The 23,837-nt window shown below is 41.5% G+C and overlaps 3 protein-coding genes and 2 non-coding genes across 6 annotated transcripts in view; 3 read left to right on the forward strand and 2 right to left on the reverse strand.

The window, feature by feature from the left end:
• Positions 1-6,667: 6,667 nt before the first annotated feature.
• On the forward strand, positions 6,668-8,268 carry crhb (corticotropin releasing hormone b). Its single transcript, XM_030397920.1, has 2 exons — positions 6,668-6,889; positions 7,299-8,268. Exon 2 carries the CDS (start codon positions 7,319-7,321, stop codon positions 7,826-7,828), a length of 510 nt encoding a protein of 169 aa, XP_030253780.1. The 5' UTR covers positions 6,668-6,889; positions 7,299-7,318; the 3' UTR covers positions 7,829-8,268.
• A 962-nt stretch (positions 8,269-9,230) lies between these two features.
• On the reverse strand, positions 9,231-18,983 carry trim55b (tripartite motif containing 55b). The gene is made up of 9 exons (XM_030397919.1): positions 18,861-18,983; positions 17,024-17,163; positions 16,010-16,179; positions 15,253-15,430; positions 12,693-12,788; positions 11,807-12,040; positions 11,673-11,695; positions 10,556-10,680; positions 9,231-10,175 (listed from the first exon to the last, which is right to left on the reverse strand). Exons 2-9 carry the CDS (start codon positions 17,147-17,149, stop codon positions 10,003-10,005), a joined length of 1,125 nt encoding a protein of 374 aa, XP_030253779.1. The 5' UTR covers positions 17,150-17,163; positions 18,861-18,983; the 3' UTR covers positions 9,231-10,002.
• Positions 17,977-23,837, forward strand: part of pde7a (phosphodiesterase 7A) — a 30,366-nt gene continuing 24,505 nt past the window's right edge. For both annotated transcript variants that reach the window (XM_030397917.1, XM_030397918.1), the window contains exons 1-2: positions 17,977-18,129; positions 23,397-23,496. In XM_030397917.1, coding sequence (XP_030253777.1) covers positions 23,467-23,496 — 30 coding nt within the window. In that variant the 5' untranslated portion in view covers positions 17,977-18,129; positions 23,397-23,466. The remainder of the gene's footprint in view (positions 18,130-23,396; positions 23,497-23,837) is intronic.
• trnaa-agc (transfer RNA alanine (anticodon AGC)) lies at positions 18,469-18,541 on the reverse strand. Its single transcript has one exon. It is a non-coding gene; the product is annotated as a tRNA-Ala (tRNA).
• On the forward strand, positions 18,995-19,080 carry trnay-gua (transfer RNA tyrosine (anticodon GUA)). Its single transcript is given in 2 exon segments — positions 18,995-19,031; positions 19,045-19,080. It is a non-coding gene; the product is annotated as a tRNA-Tyr (tRNA).

Consider the following 23,837-nt stretch of genomic DNA (forward strand, 5'->3'; position numbering starts at 1 on the left):
TTACACGGTTCAACACGTCCTCATACTTAAACAACTGATAAGATCACTTGGACCTTCTCCCTGGACCTTCATTGTACTGTTGCAATTGGCAAGAATATTGCTTAGGTTAGGTTTAAAAAAAAAAACCTAAACATTATGATTTGGGCTCAAATCACTACGATGCACCTGTCATTGTTTTACCGATATGGTTGTTTCTATGAGGGAAACAGGCTCAGTTTGGTCAGTCTCTCAAATTATATATTAGCCTCAAAGCCCGGCCTACTTCCTGGGTGCTTCATCAGCACCCATCGATCAGATAGTGTCACGAACAGAGCCACCATCCTCTTGAGCGCACCAACTCAACAGCCTAGCAATACTGAGTCCTGAACTGGATGAGTCCGGACCTCACTGTTTGCTGTACTAAAACACAGCTTAAGAACTTTATTGAGAGGGAAATTGGATTTATTTTATCGAGAAAGACAGGCAGGGATTCAAAGATTTCGCCAATCAGTCATGTAGTCTAGTATGAAAACCACACAAACTGCAAGACTCCCGGCTACAAGGCGTAACGTTTTGTTGTGTGAACAGGAAAGCCATCTGGCGACTTTAAAAGTATGTTCAAGCCATTGGCTAGTAAGCTCAGTTAGCCTTGCAGTAAGTTAGCCAGCTAACAGCTACAGCTCTGCTCAGACTTCAAGTTTACACCTCTAGGAGCTTTGGACCGAAGGGAGGAGGCATTTTTTCAGGCTAGCGGCAGAGTCTAGTGAGGAGAGTCAGCTAATAGGAATGCTAACTGCACGGCTAACTGAGCTAATTACATTGAGTAGTGGTTAGTGCTTACTATTACCAAAAAGAAAAGCTATCTTTCTATTAGAAAATTCTGTAAATCACCTAGAGTTCACACAGAGATAAAACCAGATTTATTTTCCATGAAATACGATCCAGATCAGAGTCCTGGTCAGAGCTGCTTTACATCACCCTGGTAGGGTGACCCTGGTTGAGCTTATCAGTGTACTTTGTGTCCCGGGCACAGCTTGTCCATTACCAGTAAATAATCTGGTGACAAAATGTGTCGGATCGTTGTGGAAGTAGAAAAAACATACCTGGAAACGTTACAGTCGGAGCAGTCTGAAACCCGAGCTCGGGATTAGTTTTACATACGTTTACCTGATATTGAAACTTTGGCAACACTTAATTTAAACATTCAACATTGTAAAATGTGTATGTTAAAAAATACACAAAAATATAATAGACTCCCTTGTAATGTGTTTCTTCTTTCTTCTGTCCTTTCTCAGGCTATTCTTAGATTTTTCCAGTGTGCTGCTGTCTGGTGTAATTGTCTCATTTTTTGATTCTGGCCTGACGCCACAGTGTGATCAGTGCCTGTTAGCTCCTCGCTGATGATCAGAGGGAAACCAAGGAGGGAGCACAGACACCTACGCAGACAATTGGAGAAGAGGAATGCTTTGCAACTTACTGTAGAAATCCCTCACCCATCTTCTCATCTTAACCAGTAAAACAGAGAAAACAAAACAAAGGATGAGTCATTCCATTTCTGCGGGGTTAAAACAAGCACGGATAACAAGGTCACTTATATCCACAATGTTTGTATTGGATAGACACTCATCTAATTATCTTCTGATGTGACAACGACAAAATCAAGATTATATTTACGTGGGGAGGTTAGTCCCCTTTGTGCACAAGGGCTGTCAGGATATTTCTTGACCCTATCCGCTACTCACAGCCCAGGCCTGTTTTTTTCCTCATTAGACTATTTTACACGCATTTTCTGAGCAAACAACAAAGCCTCACGTCCTGCACAAACACAGCCGATTTCACTGCATCTTCACTGGCTTGCATCCGGTCTAATGTGGTGGAGGACATGCATTATGTGTGCTATGGGGCACACGGTGTGACCATCTGAGAGGTTTTGTGCACACGACTTTCAGAAGGGGCCCCTATTTGTGCACATGTAGCGATAGGGGGAGGCTTTCTTGGAAATTTACATGTTTGATTTCTTATAGACAAAGGCCAACAAGTCAACTCTGACTCAACTGACATCAGTTTCCTTTATCTGTTGACTACGGGGATCATTTCTATTATGGCGCAGTCTTGGCCACCCTCACGCTGAACAGTCACTTATTGGGACTCCTTTTGTTCGAAAGAAAAGAAGTTGCAGCTCGGTTGAGGAAAGGAAGAAAAGACCACGCTGCCTCCTCCTACATAGGCTTTTTTTCTCTTTTTCTATCACTCCACTTCACAATAAATACATCTTGCGTCTACCGAAGCTGACGGGATCTGTTCCTCATAACAAAGCATACGACTGCGAAAAGTTTTGTCCATACACATTCAATTATTACATGCAAAAGGTTGTATAATAGCAAGAATGACCATTTTAATCTGCATATTTCGGCAACTTTGCTTGGTCTTATTGACATGTATCCTATCTTAACCCAGATAAAAAGTCCTAATGTGAACATATCTTGAGTTAACCAGTGAATGCTGTAAGACAGACCGAAGTGACATACATCGACAGAGACAGGAGGAAACCCGTTCAACCATTTCAGCCTTTATGCCTCTGATTGTTACATGGGATGAGGGGAAAAAGCGTTGAGAAGAAAAAGAGGAGGATTTTTAAGGTCATTGATGCTCAGAGACAAGTCGAGTATGAAATAAAGAAAACCATTTGAAATGTTTCTGCCTGACGTCCTGGGCCTGAATGACAACTGTCAGAGTCGATGCATATGATGTTCGTCAATCATTTTGCACTAAGGCCTGGAGTTACTTTAACGACAGACCAAGTGTTTTGGCAGAAACACCAAGTTATAGATGCTTCCAGCTTTGGCCATGAGACCACACAGGGAAGACAGTATCCGCATTATATGTTACGAATAACGGGCCTTGAAGAGCCAATTATGTTCAAAGTGTGTTATCAAAGAGAGAAGAAAACTGGGTTACAATTTTGGTGGAATGGCTTTGCCCTAGATTTCTCTCGAGACGGTGTTTTTTTCAGGTTATGAAGCAGTAAAATCTACGTTCGCTAGGTGTGCTCCCATGCATTTGTGTAAAACATTACTCTTGTACGGAAAAAAAAAATCGCCTAATAACACGAAATCATGCACAGAGGCAGAACATTTAGCGTTTAATGAAACAAAGCTGAACCCTTCAATATATATAACATAAGGATTATATACTGAAAGTGGGGTTTTGAAGAATATCTATAAACGAGCAGAGTTGGTTACATTTAGACTACACTGTGCAAAAAACAATTTACATTTTACAACAACAAAAATGGCCAAAAGTTGAGTTTTATGGATATTTTGTGTATTCAAAAAATACAGGAAAAACAAACAGACAAACCCGTAAAATGAAATATGTTTTTACAGTGTAAATAGTGAGACTGACGTCAGATGTAAGTGTTGAATAGCATACCAGATAATTCATTTTCTTGCACAATTCGTGCAAAAACTGACACATTTTGAACATCCAAGGCAAGGTGTGTTCAACTTATTTGTGACATCTCTATTATTACTATTCTTCTCTGCTACAGAGCTTAATTATTGTCCAAAAACACATTATTTAGCCACGCTGTTGCATGCTCCTCCATTAAGAGGAACACAGGCACTTTATTTTTTTATTTCTGATAACACACCATCCTATCCTGGTGCTATAAACAGCAACTAGCACACCGAATGTGTGTTATATAGTTGTGAACAAATGACACATGTATACGCCGGTCTGAGTAACCTTTGATTAAAAAAAACAAAAAAAACAAAAACAGCAGCTGTTCCTTGAAATAATTAAGGCTTTTATAGAAATATCCAACTTTTGTAACCTGTTTTACACCTTCAGCAACAGCTGAGTGCCACGGACAGGGCAGCGGTGTCAGAGGGTAATAAAGGCCGAGCTGGCACATTGTCGGGCTTTTACAGGACTTTGTTGGCAGTAGGAAAAATACAGACAAAACACCAGACTTCTCCTTCAATTTACTCATCACATTATGCACAGATAGATCGTTAGTGACCACTCCAATTTAGAGATAAGCTTAATTTAAATAAAAATTATAGGGATGTGATTGTGAGCAAACACAGCCGTTAGGAGGAGATTGGCATCCGCTATGTGTACAAGCATTAGAGAAGCTTGTGGTTTAACACCCTCAGAGTTACACATGTTAGATTTATATAGACAGAATGGCCCTGGGGGGGATTTTCGCTGCATTATGGACAGCTTTGCTTCACACGTTCTCACTGGGGATGCATACATAAGTTGCATGCAAACCGCAGGAGAAGCTGAACCCAGCTGTCTCGCTTTTCATTTTTTAAGAGGTGATCATGTCAGGAGCTTCAGAGGAATTCCTTTATTCTATCATTTCAAACACATTAAGACACATTTTGAAAATAGCTCCACTTAAGAGAAGTTTCAAAATCTAGAAAATCAGAGGGGATACTAGTCAGCAGCTTTCAATCTGCATAATTGATGAGTCTTCTTTGCCCTAAACTGCCACGACTGAAGTGCTGATATATCTAGTTGGCTTGTTAGCTTTGGGCAGTTTTGTGGTCGATTGTAAAACAAGAAAAAGCCATTTCTGTAAAGTTTTCCCTGCCTTTTTTTTCTGAGGATGAAAGGCCAAGCTCTCACTTCAATTAGAGAGCTGTTCTTATAGCAGGTTATATCACTGGACTATAAACCAGAAGGACACCTGAGCAACAGTGCTGACTGAGGTCAGGCTGTGGTCTCTGCAGATCCAGCGATCTTGCAACCAGAATACCCGTTCGGGCTCATCTAAACAGCCAGAGTGACCTTGTTTATGAAAATGAGTTCGTCAAAGTCGATCTGCACACCGGAAGTATTAGGAGGAAAGAGAAAAAAAAACAACAACCCCCTGCTCAATCCACTGGGGATAGCTGTCCAATTATCTAGGAAGGAACAGTTTAGCCAGGAGCACTCTCCCCCTTATAGCTGATCACAATTAGAAAGGCGAATGATCAATTAAAAAAAAGAATCTGCTGCCACAAGGTGTCTTCGTCTGTGAAGTCCTGTCTGCTCTGGTCCAGATCTTCATCTGATCATGGCTATTTGCACTGTCCACCTGCAGAGAGAGGTCAGACACAAAAGGTCGGCAGCCATAATAAATGGCACCATTCCAGCTTCACCCGGAGGAATCATTCAAATTGTATCTAATCTAATCTAATCGTCTGAGAGACTTGCTCTAATTGAGGAAACAAAGGGGATAACGTTTAAAGCCTGAGTCTTTTCCGGCGTGTCGTCACAGGAGAGGATTTCTCTCCCACTGATCAGTACAGGGGTCGGGGGGGAGTGTGTGTGTGTGTGTTTGGGGGGGGGGGGGACAGTGATTTGAAGATGAGGTGACATGAGTTGACCACGAGCAGCCACTCTCTCATCTCGCGGTGTTTTCTATTTGTGTCAGCCAACATGTGTTTCTCATGATGGGACCTGACACCTCGCGCCCCGCAGCCGCGCGGAGCATGAAGAGCGACAAAGTGGAGACGCTACAGGAGAAACATCTTCACACCGACTGCGAATTACACTCTGATGCCCGCTCACTGAAATGTCTGCTAACGATACGTGACTTTCGGGAAAGATGGCAGATATTCATGATGAAAAAAAAAACCCAACCTTGTGAAGCTTAACTATACATTTATACAACCAAATGTTCTCCTCTCCCGTCTCATAAATTGGCTGGCTCCTACTTGAGAGCACAGTGTGTGCTAAGTCACTTTGACCTAAGTATTTACTGTATGTCTAGAACTCCCCCCCACACACATACACACTAAATGTCTGATCGAAATGGATTTATCGTTAGTATCAATTATTATTATTTTTTTTTTACCACATTGTGACAGATGCGGAGTTTATGCTTGAGTGGGAAAAGCGCCAACTTGCGCTCCTCATTCATTTGGAACGTGTTCGTGTTAGGGTTATTTCACCACTTTGCACTGAAGCTGGAGCGAGAGTGAAACAAACGAGAGAGTTGTACTTGTTGTCACCAGACTGTTTGGGATTCTTACGGCTCGTCTGGTGTCGGATCGCGCTCTCCATCTTGAAAGGGTTGGCTTGGCGTTGGGCCCCTCCGGAGCGAGGTGGCCGAGGCACCCGGTGGCAGAGGTAGTGACGTACGTATGTGCGGCAGCAATGAATCACTGGAAGACAATGCCCCTCTCTCAGCCTGAGCTGTTTGCAGATGCACCGAACACAACACAGGTCAACAAGCTCCGGAGTCATTAGTGTGCAGAAACAAAGTCAGTCCTGCAGACTGCACCCTGTTGTGCCTGCAGATGCTTTTCCAACAAAAAAAACGTTTGCTCATTATTGCAAGTTGATCAAAAAGAAACACACAAACAAGAAAAGAAAAAACAATCACTGTCTGTTATTCAAGAATAAATACTTTTGTCATGCAAAGCACACCACGATCTGACTCTGGGCACATCAGTCTGAAAATGAGCTGTGACTGAGAAGAAGCAAGACAATACAAATGCCTCAGTATTCAGTCTTTCACACTTCACTATCTTCCTCTCAGAATCCTCCACAATTATTCTGAACTAACTCATGCAAGTGGAAATGCCAGCAGGTGTGGCACCTATAGGGCTATTCTGAAAGCACGGTGGTAGACGCTCGCGCACGCGCGCGCACGCTCACATATGACTCATCTCATCTAAACTAAAGCACTTTGTCAGAGGCGTCCATTCACGTTACACCCATGCAAGTACGCGCAGACTCAATCTCAGCTTGGAGCGCGACACTTATAGTGAGCTTGGCTATATAAGTCCATTCAGCATCTACTCTTTAAGTAACTATATACTTGTTTCTCCTAAGAAGTGAAGGAGGGCGGCATCTCGCCAACTACCTTGCAAACTGCACGGCTGTTCTGGACCTCCTCTAAAGACTGAAGGTATGAAATGCATTCATTTATTTTCAAACATGTTGTGAGTTTGTCTGCATGTCTTCTCTGGCTGGTTCACATATTCTCATTTTCTCGGCACAACTCAACTCCAGGTGAATATGAAGAAACAGGTCCCGCGCTTTGGTTTTACAAACGTTTATTTACAGATCACGAAGTGGATTCTTTAGTAACTGTACTGAATTTCTAAACTTGCTTCTGATTTATTAGGCAGCATGCAGTGACACTGAAACTTACACAGTTCATCAAAAATCCTCTTTACGCGCGGGATATTCCCCATTACATAAAAACAAATGCTTGTTTTTCGTGCGTAAATTCCTCATTACGCATCACATTTCATACCAGAACAGGTAAACAATAAATACATGGAAATAATTCAGGCATTTGTTTTCCTTCTTAGATTCCTGCTGATATCCTGACATGAAGCTCAATTTACTTGGCACCACCGTGATTCTGCTAGTTGCCTTCTTACCCCGCTACGAATGTCGGGCTATTGAGAGCCCTGGCGGTGCCCTGCGCGTCCCAGCTCCCCAAACCCAAAACTCCCAGCAGCAGCAACAGCAGTCTGGTCCCATCCTGGAGCGGCTTGGAGAGGAGTATTTCATCCGACTGGGCAACGGGGACTCTAACTCTTTCCCATCTTCGTCCATGTATCCCGGCGGATCACCTGCGATCTACAACAGAGCGTTGCAACTCCAGCTGACGCGGCGTCTTTTACAAGGAAAAGTTGGGAACATCAGGGCGCTCATAAGCGGCTTCGGAGACCGCGGGGACGACTCGATGGAGAGGGGAAGGAGGTCCGAGGACCCGCCGATTTCCCTGGATCTGACCTTCCACCTGCTCCGGGAGATGATGGAGATGTCCAGGGCGGAACAGCTGGCCCAGCAAGCGCAAAATAACAGAAGAATGATGGAGCTCTTCGGGAAATGAAGACCTCTTTCCAGTCCGCCAAAGATCTCCCTTTCCTTTCATTTTCTTTTCTTCTTCTTCTTTTTTTTTGTTGCATTTTTACCATCAGCACAAAACATGCTCTGTACAATATAGTGCTGCTTTATCACTCTATTATTTATAGCTTTAACCTCAAACTATGGAGCTTAAACGGGCTTGACTTATAATGATCCGATTGTACCTTGCCATTTTAATGTTGGTGTCAAATCTGTAGAATTAAGCCGTTCTTCATGTTTGAGATGAAATACTTTGGGTTGACATGAAATACTGCATTAACAAAACTGGCATACTTTGTTTTAGATTTCGAATCACTGTATTTATGATATTTATGTTTGTTAATAAACTTATGTGCAACCAGTCATTTTCTGTTGTGCAAGAGAACGTCTTATATCTATATTTTTTAATAAAAAAATTAAAAGCAATGCTTACACTTCTCTGTGGATATCCTTACACACGAGCTAAAATGAAAGCTAACTATTCCCACTTACTTTAATTACTAATTTGATTAACAAACAACTTCCTGACATAGAGATTTTTAAATCTTAAACAGGAGCAATTACATATAGATTCATGGTAAAACAGCAAACAGTTGGTTGGAGAGAGTGCAAATGGCTACTGCATCTTGAGTCTTGCCTACACAAATATTGATTGATAGAGAAAGGTCTCTCAAACGGAATATAAAAATCTTATATGGTGTAACCGTGGCATTGCTCTGGAGCCAAGTCGTGGGTTAACACTGTGCCTCCTCTCTAAAAGGAGCTGTAACAACAAAAACATTTACCAAAAAGATTTTTTTTAGGATGCTGTCAGAGCACCTGCAGGTTGAGAACATTCACATAGCGTCCTTTTCTCCTAAACCCCGTAATCCCCCAAGAAGTAATTCTCATTATACCAGCAAGAGGCTGGAGCTGAAAGATGCACCACTGACAGCTAATGAGTGTGAAAGGCACTGTGTGTGTGTGTGTTGTGCTGATCCTTGACCCACAGTGTCAGAGTAAACTAGACAAGAGCTGTGGGTGTGAGTCATCCTATTCTGTTTGGCCCACTTAGCAACTTGAGGCTTAGTGCTGCATTGAACCCATTTGTAAAGGATCCAACTAACTCACTTAATAATTAGACGGGACTACCTCAATGGTAGAGGGACAGCAAGGTGAGACCATCACAGGGCGGCAAATAGAGAACTGGTGGCCTGAAGCACACCTCCTTCTGATAATGCAGAGAAGGACGCGGGCAGGAATGGTATCACGACCATGCTGTAGAGAGAAGCTATACAACTGGCACTAAAGGCTTTGCTGGATGGATTTCCTTTGACAAAAATAAACAAATAAAGAGTGTGAGGAAGAGATAAAGGGAGGGAGAAAGAGAAGAGTAAGTCAAACGGGGAGGCTGTTACACAAAATCTATTTCATTGGTAATTCAAGTCCAGGCAAAAAGCATCACACAAAGTACAGCGACACATGTGGCAGTGAGATGAAACTGAGAACAGTCGTATTTGTGCTCTCAACCAAGATTTGAGGAATTCTATCCTGCCGGTGTTTCTCCAATTCTGTTTTAATGACACATTACATATAATACACCAGGCAGCATGTGACCTTTCGTCCATCGTAGGAAAATGTTACACAACAAAGAACACAACGCATGACACAGGCTGTTGCACGTATGAACAACCAAAATGTCACAGTGATTTTTTAAACTGCTTCACCTACTCAAAGTCATATCGGTCGTAAAAAAGTATGTGACAGGGAGAAAAACCTCAGGCTCCCCTTGTCGTTCTCTCTAATGATGTAGTTTAAGCAGTGAGACACAAAAAGGTCAGCTACTGGATTCTGGAAATAACCAACAGACTGCATGTAAAACTACAACTACAGGAGGAACAGTGTATTCAGTCAGGAAAAAAAATCATCAAAGATCAGTCAGTTCGCAGTGACGCACATTAACACAATCACAGCAGAAGAGAGAGAAGAGAATAGAAACTTCTGTCTCCTCCTTTAGATCTACCTCAGCAACTCAGGATTTCCCTTCGGCACAGATCTAAATCCGTCTTGCTGTTCCCCAATCTGGAAGGAAAAGTACCACAACTGACCTGAAATCAACATCTAGGAGCAAAACTTATCCTGCTCCTAGTTTACGGTGGTGTCTGGGCCGGGGGCTGACAGCTAGGTTGAAGCAGCGCTCTTGGCTGAGCTCGGGGAGGAGTTTGTCTGCTGAGGGGCAGGAGGTTGGACGGAGGCTACTGTGACAGCACTGCCTCCTGAAACAGTCTGGGCCCCGTCTCCTTCCTCAGCGGCTGCTTCTCCATCCACATCATCTTCTTCTTCATCCTCTTCATCTGGAGAGAGGATAAGAAGGAGATAAAAGTCGAGATTATTGCAAGTCTGAGCTGTGAGCAGACAAGTGCGGCCTAGGACTGGGCGACACATTTATAGTATGACTATATGTACTTTCACGTAATATCACCACAATTATATACTTATATATAATATATATACATTTTATATACATATACATACATACATACATATATATATATATATATATATATATATATATATATATATATATATATATATATATATATATATATATGTATATATATATATATATGTATATATATATATATATATATATATATATATATATATATATGTATATATATAGTCCCAGTAATTCCAGTGATTCCATCATCCATCACCAACTCTGTCCCTTCACCTTGGATGAAGTCAATGCTGCGCAGGGCCCTTCCCTCTTTCTTGAACTCGATGTTGTAATGATCCATATTCTCATACCCCCGCTCAACTTTGTCCAAGTGTGCTGTGCTGGATGCGTCTGCAATCCTGAGTGCGGAAGATGCAATTAGAACATTTATGGGGGAAAAAAAACCCACCCTCAAACAGATAATGTGACACTTGTTATGCATCATCAATCTGTGATTTTTAGCACTTTCTGCAAGTTATTTCAGGATATTCAGCTGCAGATAGTGATTTGCTACATTTCACAGAATTACTCTTGAGGTGTGATCTTGCTGCTGGTGGTTTCGTATGTGTAGAGGCAGATGTAAATTTGGTAGGTCATTCACAAGTCTATGAAAAAAATAAACATGCAAACATACCCATTGGCAGTTTTTAATAGTGTTGAGGTGTATTTTATTATTTTTAGACCCGGGCCCTATTCTTTAACATTTAATCAGTGTTCCTAAATCACACCAAAGGGCAAGGCCAAAATGTCAAGGCCCACTTGTATTGATATCTGTGCAAAACAACCTCTATAACAAAAGACGTTAATCACTCTGCACACATTTATTTTTAATAATAATCTATGCTTGCACACTTGTTGGGGACACAAACAATCTACCCGACACAGGCAGAGGTAGGGCACCAACTTCCGTGTTTTGTGAGTTAATATTAATGATTTTGTTAAAGAAGTCTGGTGGTTTTGAACAGAGCTGTATAATGGCTGTTCTAGCTTAAACAAAAAGGATATTACTCTTTATCAAAAAGGTATGTCACCGTAGGTATCCATTCCATAATGTTGTCAGACAATTAGAATGACAATTTAAAATCCGTCAGTGGCAAAAACAAGCACTTTTTGTCGATGATGGCACATTTGCCCTCCAAAATTACATTGAAAACACTGTAACCCATTTTGTGACTCCCTGCTGATGTGATCTGCTTGACCTCAGCTACTTGACCAAATCCCCAAACTTTTTATACCCATTGTTTATTTAGATCCCAATGTATGTAAAAACAGGGACAGGTTTAAAAATAGCTGAACGTTTCCCCTTACCCAATGTCACTGTAATCAATGATGGATACAAACATGTACTCACTTCTTGAGGAGAGGCTTTGTGTTCTAAAGGAGACCAGAGGAGAAGAAACAAAACATCTAACATAAAATACTGATCATTGTAACCCCATTTTGTGATGAGTTTGAACCCCATGTGAACCCCATTTCGAGTCTGACCTGTAGAAACAAAGCCATTTCCGGCTCCTCCATAGTCTGGATCCCCTGCTCGACAATCTTACAGCTCTCCTCCAGATGGTCCCCGTACTTCTTGGTCAGGCCCCGGATATAGTTCACCTTCTCTTCCTGTTCGGCCGTCACCTTCTGACTCATCTGCCTCTTCTTCTCCTCCAGGATGGTGTACAGCTGGTCGAACTTCTCGCACACCACAGTTTTTTGCCTCCGACCATTCTCCTGCACGCACAAAGGAAAAGATCATAAATTCTGAAAATCCATTCATTCATTCGACATTCATTTCAGTTTTGGAGCAAAAAAATAAATAAAACCCAAATAAAGAAAACGAGCTAATGGCTTTCTGTGAAATGGTTTAATACTGTAAACTACAAATGTTGTGGTTAACCAGTCTTCCGCCCATCCGGTAGTGCCATATGTGCAGGGAGGGCACTAAAGCTCATTCTGCGTGTCTGTCGTGAGTGACTCCACTGAGGGTGACACATGGGGGACTGGAACCTCTCCAGCTTCCTCCCAACTATGTCCAAGTGTGGCACGTGAACCATACGAAAGCTGTCTGTTCTCCCTCCATCAGTTACACTGCTCGTTTTTTAAAGTCAATGGGCCAGAGGCAGAATGGAGTACCCTGTTAAGTGCATGTAGAAGAAAATGTGGAAAAGAGGCAGACTGAGGCAACAAGACATTAATTTTGCTCTCTCCAACTCGCTGTCTACATCTCAGAGACAGATAAAAGCAGGGAGAGCGGCAGAGACAAGGACACATTACGTCTGTTATGTGCGTCTGTGCAGGTGAGTGCAGGTGCATTAGTGTGTGCACAGAGCGAGTGCTTGCTGCGTGAGTGAGCAGCCAGGCGCTGCAGCAGTTGGACACTGACCTCTATGGCACGACAGGCTTCCTCTAGCTGACTAATGATGCCTTGCATCCTGTCGTTGTTCCCGACCATCATGGCGATTCCGTCACTCAGCTCTGTCTGAGGGGCAAGGACACAGCAGAGTAAATACCTGAGACCTGACCTGAGTAAATATATTTAATGGTGCAACAGTGTTGTCATCATACTGGAATTTCCAACCTTTCCATCTACAATACCTTGAAAAATATAGATATTCAATACCATTTTCGATACAACAGGGACGTGGGGGATAGCTTTGAGCTAGTCAGCATGTCGGTCTTTCTTGCTTTGCTAGATTTGTTTATCGTTAGCACTGATCTTCTTTTTAGAATTACCTCAATTTAATTTCTTGCTTTTCACTGTGGGGTCTTACTTACAGTCTCTCACCAACATACATACACTATACTGCCAAAAGTATTCGCTCACCTGCCTTGACTCGCATATGAATTTAAGTGACTTTTAATCCATTCATGGATTCTTAATCCATAGGGTTTAATATGACGTCGGTCCACCCTTTGCAGCTATAACAGCTTCAACTCTTCTGGGAAGGCTTTCCACAAGGTTTAGGAGTGTGTTCATGGGAATTTTTGACCATTCTTCCAGAAGCGCATTTGTGAGGTCACACATTAATGTTGGACGGAAAGGCCTGGCTCTCAGTCTCCGCTCTAATTCCTCCCAAAGGTGTTCTATCAGGTTGAAGTCAGGACTCTGTGCAGGCCAGTCAAGTTCATCCACACCAAACTCTCTCATCCATGTCTTTATGGACCTTACTTTGTGCCCAGCTCCTGAAAAACAACCCCACACCATAATCTCGCCCCCCCCCCGGTGCGATTCGTCACTCCAGAGAACGTCTCCACTGCTCTAGAGTCCAGTGGCGGTGTGCTTTACACCACTGCATCTGGCACTTAGCATTGCACTTGCCGATGTATGGCTTGGATGCAGCAGCTCAGCCATGGAAACCCATTCCATGAAGCTCTCTATGCACTGTTCTTGCGCTAATCTGAAGCCACATGAAGTTTGGAGGTCTGTAGTGATTGACTCTGCAGAAAGTTGGCGACCTCTGTGCACTATGCGCCTCATCATCCGCTGACCCCGCTACGTCATTTTACGTGGCCGACCACTTTGTGGCTGAGTTGCCCTCGTTCCTAATTGCTTCCACTTTGTTAAAATACCACTGACAGTTGACTGTGGAATATTTAGGAGCGAGGAAATTTCACGACTGGACTTGTTGCACAGGCGGCATCCTATCACAGCACCACGCTGGAATTCACTGAGCTCCTGACAACGACCCATTCTTTAACAAATGTTTGTAGAAACAGTCTGCATGCCTAGGTGCTTGCTTTTATACACCTGTGGCCATGGAAGTGATTGGAACACCTGATTTCAAATATTTGGATGGGTGAGTGAATACTTTCGGCAGTATAGTGTATATAATAACATAATGTACAAAGTAGTTTCAAAGTAGACTATCCAAGGATGGTATCAGGATGATATGAAACATTTATACAGTCACAAAACCAATAAGTAAGACACAAGATGAGGGACGTGTATGTTCATATCACATTCATCTATCTTAAACGAAAACACATCCCTATCATCCCATCCTCTACAAACATAAACATACACACACACACTTACAAACACACACTCCTCACAATAATTCAATGTCCTGTATTCTCCACCGGATTCCATCTTCCCATACCAGCCATGCCACAGCTTGTTACCTTAGTTGTCACAAGGCTTCATAAATGTACTACTATTCTTCAGTGAGTCATCAAGAAGGTTTTTCAGTGTTTTAAAATGAGCTTCTTATAAATAAGGGGCGAAAACGTAATCTGCCACCCAGTAGGATATTGTATTTTGGGGGGGCATTCTGAGATCCACAGCTCAGCCGAAAACTGAATTTATATTAAATATCCATTTTTGAATTTCCCTCCACACTTTGTTCACTTTTATACAAGACCATAATATGTGCATAAGGGAGTTGCAAGAGCCAGAAACTGATCAGAGGATTTTTTATCTGGAATCCAGATAAAACCAGATAATAATCTCTTGTGTAATTGTTAGCACTGATCTGCAGCATCCTTCGCATATGGGTCATGCTCATGTCCTTTGCCTCTCCCTTGTTTTTTGCCTCAATGAAAAGTATTTCCAATCAGCACTCCCACTGTTTTTCTTTGTCAACCCAAACTGGTCTTGCCATCTTTCGTGAGTTACAACACACTAACGAAATGGAGCGACTGAGACAAGTGGCGACAAGACAGCACTTTGAGTGAGTGGGAGAGGAGACGAGGAGATGTGGGCCCTGCAGCGAGAGGTGTGTTCGGACATTTGCTGTCGGTGAGAAGCGACAACGAGAAAGCCCAGCTGGCATCACTGATCGATACTGAGGGGAATAGATATTTCACATATTCAATATCGTGTGTAATATTTTCCTACTTACTTTTTAAAGAGTTACACCATTTTAACACAAACACATATCGACAGTATCGACTGCTCATCATTGCCAAAATCTCATGACCTGCTTGAGCATTTCAGACCTCACCTTCTTTGTCTGGTAGATGCTGGAGATTGGCGCCACCTCGCAGTCTTTGTGTGCCCCAAACACCTTGCACATGGAGCACGTGGGCACGCCGTGGGTGACGCAGTAAATGTTGATCTTCTCTTCCTCGTGAACGTCACACATGGGCATCTCTTCCTTTCTCTCTGGTGCCGGCTTGCTGCTGTTGACGTTTAAAGAAAACAGGGGTGTCTTCCTGTCAAGGCCGCGCATTTCGGTGCATAGTGATGTGACGTGTAATGTCAGTTTGATAATGTCACAAGTACACATCTCAGCAGTTTTATTGATTATCTATCAGACTCGCCTTGCCGTGCACATTGTACTGTAATCAATACTGTGCGTCCCCATAACATGCGCTGTATGCAGGTGGAGGTGAGGGTGTGTGGTGTCATGCTTGATTTATATTATGTCCATAATGTCCATAACCTCATGACACAAAATCTTGACTGTATTAAGTTGAGCTTCCTGAGTTTGGTGGATATTATGTCATACATGCCTTTGAGCCAGATTTGGGAAATCAAATGTGTAGATAGATGACTAAAAGTACAAACATCCTGTCATCCACTCCCGTTCTCTGAGTCAGAAGCCACTGGCACAAGCAACTGCTACGCTTCCTGCCATGACACCACCAGTTTATCCTCATTCTCCTTTATAATCTCTGCTCACTGGCCTCGGGGTTAAACAAAGCTTCATCTGATGAAGGAACTGAACAATGCGCATCAGTGTGTCTGATCTGTCTCACCTGCTGGACTCCTGTTTGAACATGTCAATAATATTCTCAACCAGAAGGTTCCTCTGCAGCCCGTAAACACCGTGCCTGTCCAGAACCACCTCATGTCTGCAGGACGGGCATCGGAAGCGGCCACCAGACGTCAGTGAGCCAGCTCTTGTTGGTAGGTACGGATTAGAGGCCTGTAAAGAGTCACAGTGCACACCTAAATATAGATGGATGGCACACGGTTTTGATATACAAGCTCATCTCAGTTACAAAAAATCAAATAAAAATGTTTTCATCAACAGTCAAGGTTAATTCAGTTAATTAAATGTTCATAATAACAAGTGTAACCCCAGGACCAACTGTCAGAACACTGAATTGTCCTGTTATTAGAGGTGGGACAATAAAAGAAAATCTCAGGATAAGTTGATCATAGTCAATTTCCATTATCGGGATAATCTTAAGTGTCCTCACGAGTGACTTCTAGCTCACTGATGAACAGTCCTACAACTTCCTTTTGTGCCATTTGGAAATATTAAAGCATATTCGGATGTTTATTGGAATAATATCGTAAACTGCAATTTTTTTGGCCAGGATAATAATGACAAGATATGTTCATATCTTCCCACGCCTAGCTGCTATCATTCCCAAGTTTGCTGACAGGTGTTTTAATGAACAAAAAACAACATTGTACACAGTAACTACAGCACATCTTACATTTCCCATGTTCTCTGATGCTGGTAATTCATAAATTTATAAATAATGTTGGTAAACAACGCCATGTATGAGAAATGATGATTGGTTCTGACACAAAAATATGCTGATTTACTGTCTGAATATATATACATCTGTTAAAACATGTAATCCTAAATCTGGTTTGGCCTCATACATGACAAATGTAGGGCAAGTTCATAAAAGACCAGTGGTTCAAATGACATAGGCTGTTAGCTGGAGATGCTTATATAAATCAACAGTGCTCCTCAAGTTTACAAATACTTTCTTAGTAGACATACATGAGTGGCATTTTGTTCAGCTGCTTACCTGAAAAATATCATTGGCACATTTTCTGCAGAGGTTGTGTTGGCACGGCAGGATGACCACAGGCTTTGTAAACATCTCCAGACATATAGGACATATCAGCTGCTTCTCCAAGTTGTCCATGCTCATGTTTTTAACAAACGCTTTAAGGGACCCAAAAACACGAAAGTTAAAGAAAAATAGTTAGATTAGACCACGAAGGAAGGTAAAAGTTAGTAAAGAGCCCGTGTATAAAACAGAGTCTACAGTAGGCCTGAGGAGTAGGCCTGCTGCTCGTGTCCTAGCGGGTGTGGGCTCCTATCTCGCTGGTGTCAGTTCTGTTTTTAGCAGCTATTGCTGTCACGTCAAAGGTTGCCATTTTTACCTTGCCCATATATGAAACAGAAGCAGCACAGTACTGAACAGCTGCCCACCAGCCCCTACGTCCTCCTCTACACTGCTGCTAGCAGAGGTGACTGGGCGTCTGGTGCAGTGTATGTAACAGGAGTGTGTGTGTTTAGGCTTTGCATCACATTGACAAAAATCAGCTGTTACATAGCCATGAAAAAAAGATGTCAGGGCTATAGAACTATTTGAGTCGAAGCTAAATGTATTATCAGCTACCTTAAAGCACCCTACTCGAAAAACCAGCATACACCAGTCCCAAAACCAGCACCAAAACATAACATATGCTGGTCACCAACAAGACCAGCATATATTGTGTTTTGGTGCTGGTCTATACTGGGTTTTCCAGCAGGGCATGCTCCTAAAAATAAGATTTAGGTTTTGCCAAGATGAGTAACTACATAATTGATCATCAAAACCATTATGTTAAGGCAACTGATGAACAACCATATTCATATACTCAAGTCAATTACATTTTCTCAACAGTTCTGCTGGATAACACATCAGTTGATGTTTGCCCTGTGAAATGTTAACCCTGTGAAATGTTAGCCTGCTAACGTAGCTAACATTTTAGGTAACCGTTGGAGCGCCAGCTAGCGGCATCCCCGCGACAACTGTTGGAACTTCAGAGCAAAAACTTCGTGCGCCAAAGCGACGACGACCATGCCCATTAAAAAGCATTATGCAGCACTAGCCAACTACAACAGGACGGGGACATGTTTGAGGTAGCACTGAACAACTTTTACCGTCTCTACAACCTGCAGTAACCACGTATTTGCTCATGTGCTAAATGTTAAATGCACTTGGAAAGCCAGCTAATGTTAGCTAACTTAAGCTAACTTAAGCTAACTTAAGCTAATTTAAGCTAATTTATCTAATCACTGTACACAGTTGCGATGTGATTATTACACAATTTGTATTCACGAGTCCATCACCAAAGTCAGCAGTAAAGAAAAACAGGTACAAAACGAGCTAAATGCGGACGGCGTTTTATCACACATGGTGAATTATTGTCAATGTGAACTGTGGAAACAGTGTAAAACTTCCCCAGCTAAAAAGGAATTTGGAGAATGCGGGCATCGATCCCGCTACCTCTCGCATGCTAAGCGAGCGCTCTACCATTTGAGCTAATTCCCCGTATATGCCATGTATTTCATCAGGTTATATTCATTTCAGAGGAAGAGTTTATATCATGTGTCTTTGGGAACTGTAATATGGCGTGCAAAAGCTACAATCGTTCTATGTAAAGGTACCACACTGACCTTGCTAGCAGTAACAAGCTAGAGTTTAGCTATCGCCAATAGCGAGCTAAGTTAGCAGCTATCGCCAATAGCGAGCTAAGTTAGCAGCTATCGCCAATAGCGAGCTAGCAACTAACTTTACCGTTGACACGGGAGCGTTTCAGAGCAATGACTGCTCATTTTCTTCTAAGCTCGTTCTGTCTGTTGTTCCCTACCTTCGCAGGAAATACACTAGATAAATATTCGATTTGTCGTCAAATTCGTTTATAAATGCTCTTCTACACTGCTATATGCCATGGAAATTTCAGGGACACGATAAATGAGGAAGTCCTGTAGTACGTATTATATCCCTTCGATAGCTCAGTTGGTAGAGCGGAGGACTGTAGTGGAAACATGGAAATCCTTAGGTCGCTGGTTCAAATCCGGCTCGAAGGAGATGATATTTTTGCCCGAAATGCAACTTGCTAGGTCCATGTCAAGGTAGCAGCTCATTTTTTATTTTACGAATGTATAAACAGAGTGGAAGCCTACTTTTGAAATGCTAACAGATTCTATATGAAGAAAATATACCCTGCTTCTAGCAATTTATACAGTCTTGATAATCATCTCATAACGTTGGAATAGAGTTAGCAGTCAGAGAAGTGAATTAGCCTAGAAACAAAAAAAGGGAGCATAGTAAAAGGTGGAATAAAAAGATCTGAAAAAAGACATTGCAAATGGTTAAAATAGCTGCCTACCATCTGATGGTTTTCTTCAATTTACTACATTACGCACCAAAAGTAACAAGTAGGCCATCTATCTTTTGTGGGATAAGTTGAAATGTAGTGTCTAATGTAATTCTCTATTCTGTTCTTCTAATACAGATTAACATTGAGCAAGGGGTTGCAAATAACCTGATTACTAATTGCCACCCAATCCCCTGTTAATTCTGCAACAGTTAGACATTTGTTGAGAGGATGCGCAGATATCTTGGTGGAAAGATGCCAATATTTCATTGTCAGACAGACATGAAAATTACAGCTTTCGTGAAAGCATAAGTCTGCTTTATAAATGTGCATGTTTGATGAAACATGATCCCACCTGCAAGCACACGTAAGGGAGTTTAAAGGTGATTTGGTTGCAACTATTGCTGAAAAAAAACAACATTCTCATTTGCTTTGACTGTGAAAATGGTTTACAGATGCACTGCAAATATATTTAGATGGATTACTTAGACATTGTAATTACCAGTGTTGAGGATTGCAGCAAGAATCACACACTAATAAAGTTACTTTTTCTGTAATGGCTGCATTTTAGTGTGTTCTCGCGAATATGCTATCCTCTCTCCATTTGTTCTCCTCAGCAGTGTAAGTCTTTTTGTGTCAATTATTTTCAAGAAGTATTCTCACGTGAAAACATATTGTTTGCCCACAAACTAGAGAACATGGAGGAGGTGTTAGCGCTTTCTGCCCATACTGTTGAAGTACATGAAGTCATGAGGAGTTGCATGGTGGTGTTCAACACCAGTGAGAAGGCATAGTTAAGATCATTGAAACTTTTTGTGGTTTTGGGGTTTCCAGCATCGTTGTTTGGAGACAGTTTCAAAGCTTTATTTCTGGAGGAAAAAAACAGTAAAGTGTGTCAGTTTGACCAACACACATCTCACATCAGAAACAATTTGGGGTTCAGTGTCTATAGACGTATGACAGGAGGAGCCCAGGATCAAACTCTAATCAATAGATGATCCTTTAAACCAGCACCCAAAGCACTGTCTGCACTCAAAATCAGGTAGTCAAATAGGTAGATTGTCGAACTATGAGCTAATCAACTTATATCAAACCAGCATTGCACAGGATCCTCAACACTGTGTCGGTTCACGACCTATGTAAGCATACACAATCTGAGTCTTTTTTTCTTTTGACTCATACAATATGACATCTGCCTTTCCTACACTTCCATTCCCTTTATAATTAGTCCACATGGCTCAGCACACACAATGCTTCTGACACAGGCCCGTCAGAGTCAGTGAGTCATATTTAAACGTTTTAGACCGACGTTATCACTGCGAAATGAATGAATGTCACTCTCCAGCCCCTCTCTCTAATTTCTCTCGCTTTGCCTCATTTGGTGTCAGTCTGTAGACAACACATGTCTTACCTTTTGCCATTTTATAAGTGTAGGCATATTTAACATGATTCTACCTTTCTGTGTATATCTTGCGGTCTACTACAAATGATGCTTTCTTGTTACTCTGTGATGCTGTGGGCCCACCACTTCGTTCAGTATTAATTAGTAGCCTTTAAAAGGCTTAACTAGTATGATTCAATTTTCATTAATAGCGAGGAAAGACGGCTCAAATGCTCTCCATTTGGATGGCTCCTAAAAGTGAATTTAAATTACATCAATTAAGAAGATGTTCTGGGTTATGTCTTTGTAATTGAAGTGAATTTAAAATGTTTAAGCCATTTCTTTCTGACTCATAATATTGCAGAGCCATTCGTAAAAAAAATGCAATTATGATTGAAGACTACCAAATTAAAAGCAGTATGAAGATTGCTTGATGATAAAAAGCTCGATAGGAGCTGCTTTGAAATTGGAGGCCAGAAGCTGCCAGTTTAAAGAGCTCAGCCTGACCCCACTTTTCTTCTGATTTGGCCGGTGGTGGTACATGGTGTTTTGATCACACAGTAAAAGGGTCTGCAGATACGGCCAAGGCCACAAGGTACACAACAGGATGTGTTACACACATACAATCACACACGACATTACACATAAAGTCTGGAAGCTCGTGAACAAGATAAAAGTGTATATGGGGCCAGAAAAGTGTGCCATCTGTTCTCGTGTATGAATATTTCAGTTAGGTGGAAGTCATACAGATGGTATCAGTCGCAGCGTGTGATTTAAAAGGTCTTGGTAAACATCATGTTGTCTATATTTATATTTCCCCATTTGTCTTTAAATTAAATTAGAAATGAAGTGAAAAATGTACAAAATTACCATGTGCTGACCGACCATTCTATTTTAAAGGCTTTTAGATATATCATGTCATAAGTAGTTTGTAAGGTACAGTGACAGTTTATGGTATATATGTTTTGTGATTTAAAATGCACCAGTACAAAAAATATATTGGTATAAGTTAATTACATTGTTTCACAGGTACTATGAACTCTGGTACCCAAGCAGATAAGTGTGCAGAATTTATAATAATGTGCAAACTAGGTGTTTTCATATCTCTTTATCTTTTCTTTCTGTCTTAGACAGTGAGCTTCAGAACATCTTTTGACATGACATTTTTTTGACGTGGCCACACAAGTGGCTTCTTTTGTGCAGGATGACTGCAGATGCAGATGCAGAGTATCTCAGAGTATAGTACGTATACGTATCTTCTTCTAGGGTAGGTGGTGATTCTTTCCTCAGTTCTGTAAATGACCTTCCAGCAGGCAATCCTGCACAATCAGGGTCAGGGACAGCTTCATAGCCTGTTGAACTCTTGAGCTCTCAAGCTTATCATTATCATTTCTCTCACCTCATTGTTATGGATGTCAGTTTACCTTGTGCTATTATTTTTCACAGGTTACCACATGTTTCTGTATCTAGATATTTATATTAAGATGTATTTGCATTTAGTTATAATCACATGTGGGCTGGCCATGCTCAAAAAGAGTGTAGATCAAGGTTACACTTTAAAAAAAAAAAAAAGTAATTCCAACACATTAATGAAACACACTGACCCACAATATCACAGAGCAGAAATAAGCAATCTACAAATGCTGAAAATAGAATTACATTTTTTGAAATAACTGCAGACAAGCTGTTGCATTTTCCACAATCACAATGTACCACACTGTGTCTGGGATAAGCCAATGTAAGTATTAAGTAGGGTTACTGATAATGGATTTGCATGACAATATAATGTGGACCCTAAGATTTGCAAATGCCTTTCATCATTTTTGACATATACTCACTTGATGATAAGAAGGATGAAGTCAAACAGCAGGATATCTGCATGGAGTTTTATGTAACATCCTCCCATACAATGACGTACGAGAGACGTCAGTCTGTTTTAACGGGCACCGCTGCAGCTCATGGTCATGGGAAACTGAGATGTGCTCAGCATTCAAGTGCTTCTCTCAGCTTGGCTTCAGCCCCACAGCCTCTGCGCCAAGAGAATTGCAATCTACATTGTTTCATCTTTAACATTAAAGTTGAAACGTAGTGAAGCAGGGTGATTTCAACAACCAGCAGCTGGGTGTTTACACACCGACAGCCTGCTTGCCTGCGTTAAGTGGGTTAAACTAGGGTACAGTACCATAAGAGGAGAGAACAGAGAGCCTTTGAAAGATGTAGCCCAAAGTCATCAAGTTTTCTTTGATGCAGAGATAGTGTGAATCAAGCAAGCAATATCCACAGTTTTTGTGGTTCATTTTGTGAACTGGGTACACGGTACATTTTCTGTGATGAAAACATACACACTTTCCGTTCCGTTTTCTTTTCTGCTTATCCGTGAGGGTCGCGGGATGTTGCCGCTTTTTCCCCCCCAAGGGGTTGCGGGGCTTACTGGGGCCAAATCCAGTTTCACTCTAGGGGCGTAGGCCAGGGAAAAAAAACAAAAAACATACACACTTATCATGTAAATCTAGATCTAAGTACATAAGGCATTCATATCGGTGGAGCTTAATTCAGTTATTTGTTTTTACAAAAGACAGCTATAAATGCCCTAGTATAAACTTAATTATATATTTTTTTACTTGTGACATTTCATGTCTTTATAGATAGCTGCCTTGCATGAGGGAGAGCATTCTAACTACAATCCCCTGACAGACACCCTACAACCCCTGACTGATGGGCCTCAGTATTACAGTTCATCAAATGGTAAGAATTTAGGTTCTCTTCTTATTCCTGCCACCACTATTTCATGACATTTTTTTTTACCACATTATTTTCTGAATAAACAGTGCTAATACATAAACAATTTAAATGTTAGTGTTGATTAAATGAGCATTATACTAGAATGTTTGCTGAGGAGCTGTGACTGTTTAGCCTGCTGGCCTGTAACAGTAAAAGAGTGCTATCTAGTGGTAGGAAGAGGGCAGACTGTCATGTTGATCACTGCAGTCATCACCAAAAAGGGCTCATGTTTTACTTTTAAATCCATTTAGATTATAGGATTCATGTATGTATTTGGCGTTATACAGTGTAGTTGTCTGTATACT

The sequence above is a fragment of the Sparus aurata genome, chromosome 19 (genome assembly GCF_900880675.1).
Source record: "Sparus aurata chromosome 19, fSpaAur1.1, whole genome shotgun sequence".
In the NCBI taxonomy this organism is placed as follows: Eukaryota; Metazoa; Chordata; class Actinopteri; order Spariformes; family Sparidae; genus Sparus; species Sparus aurata.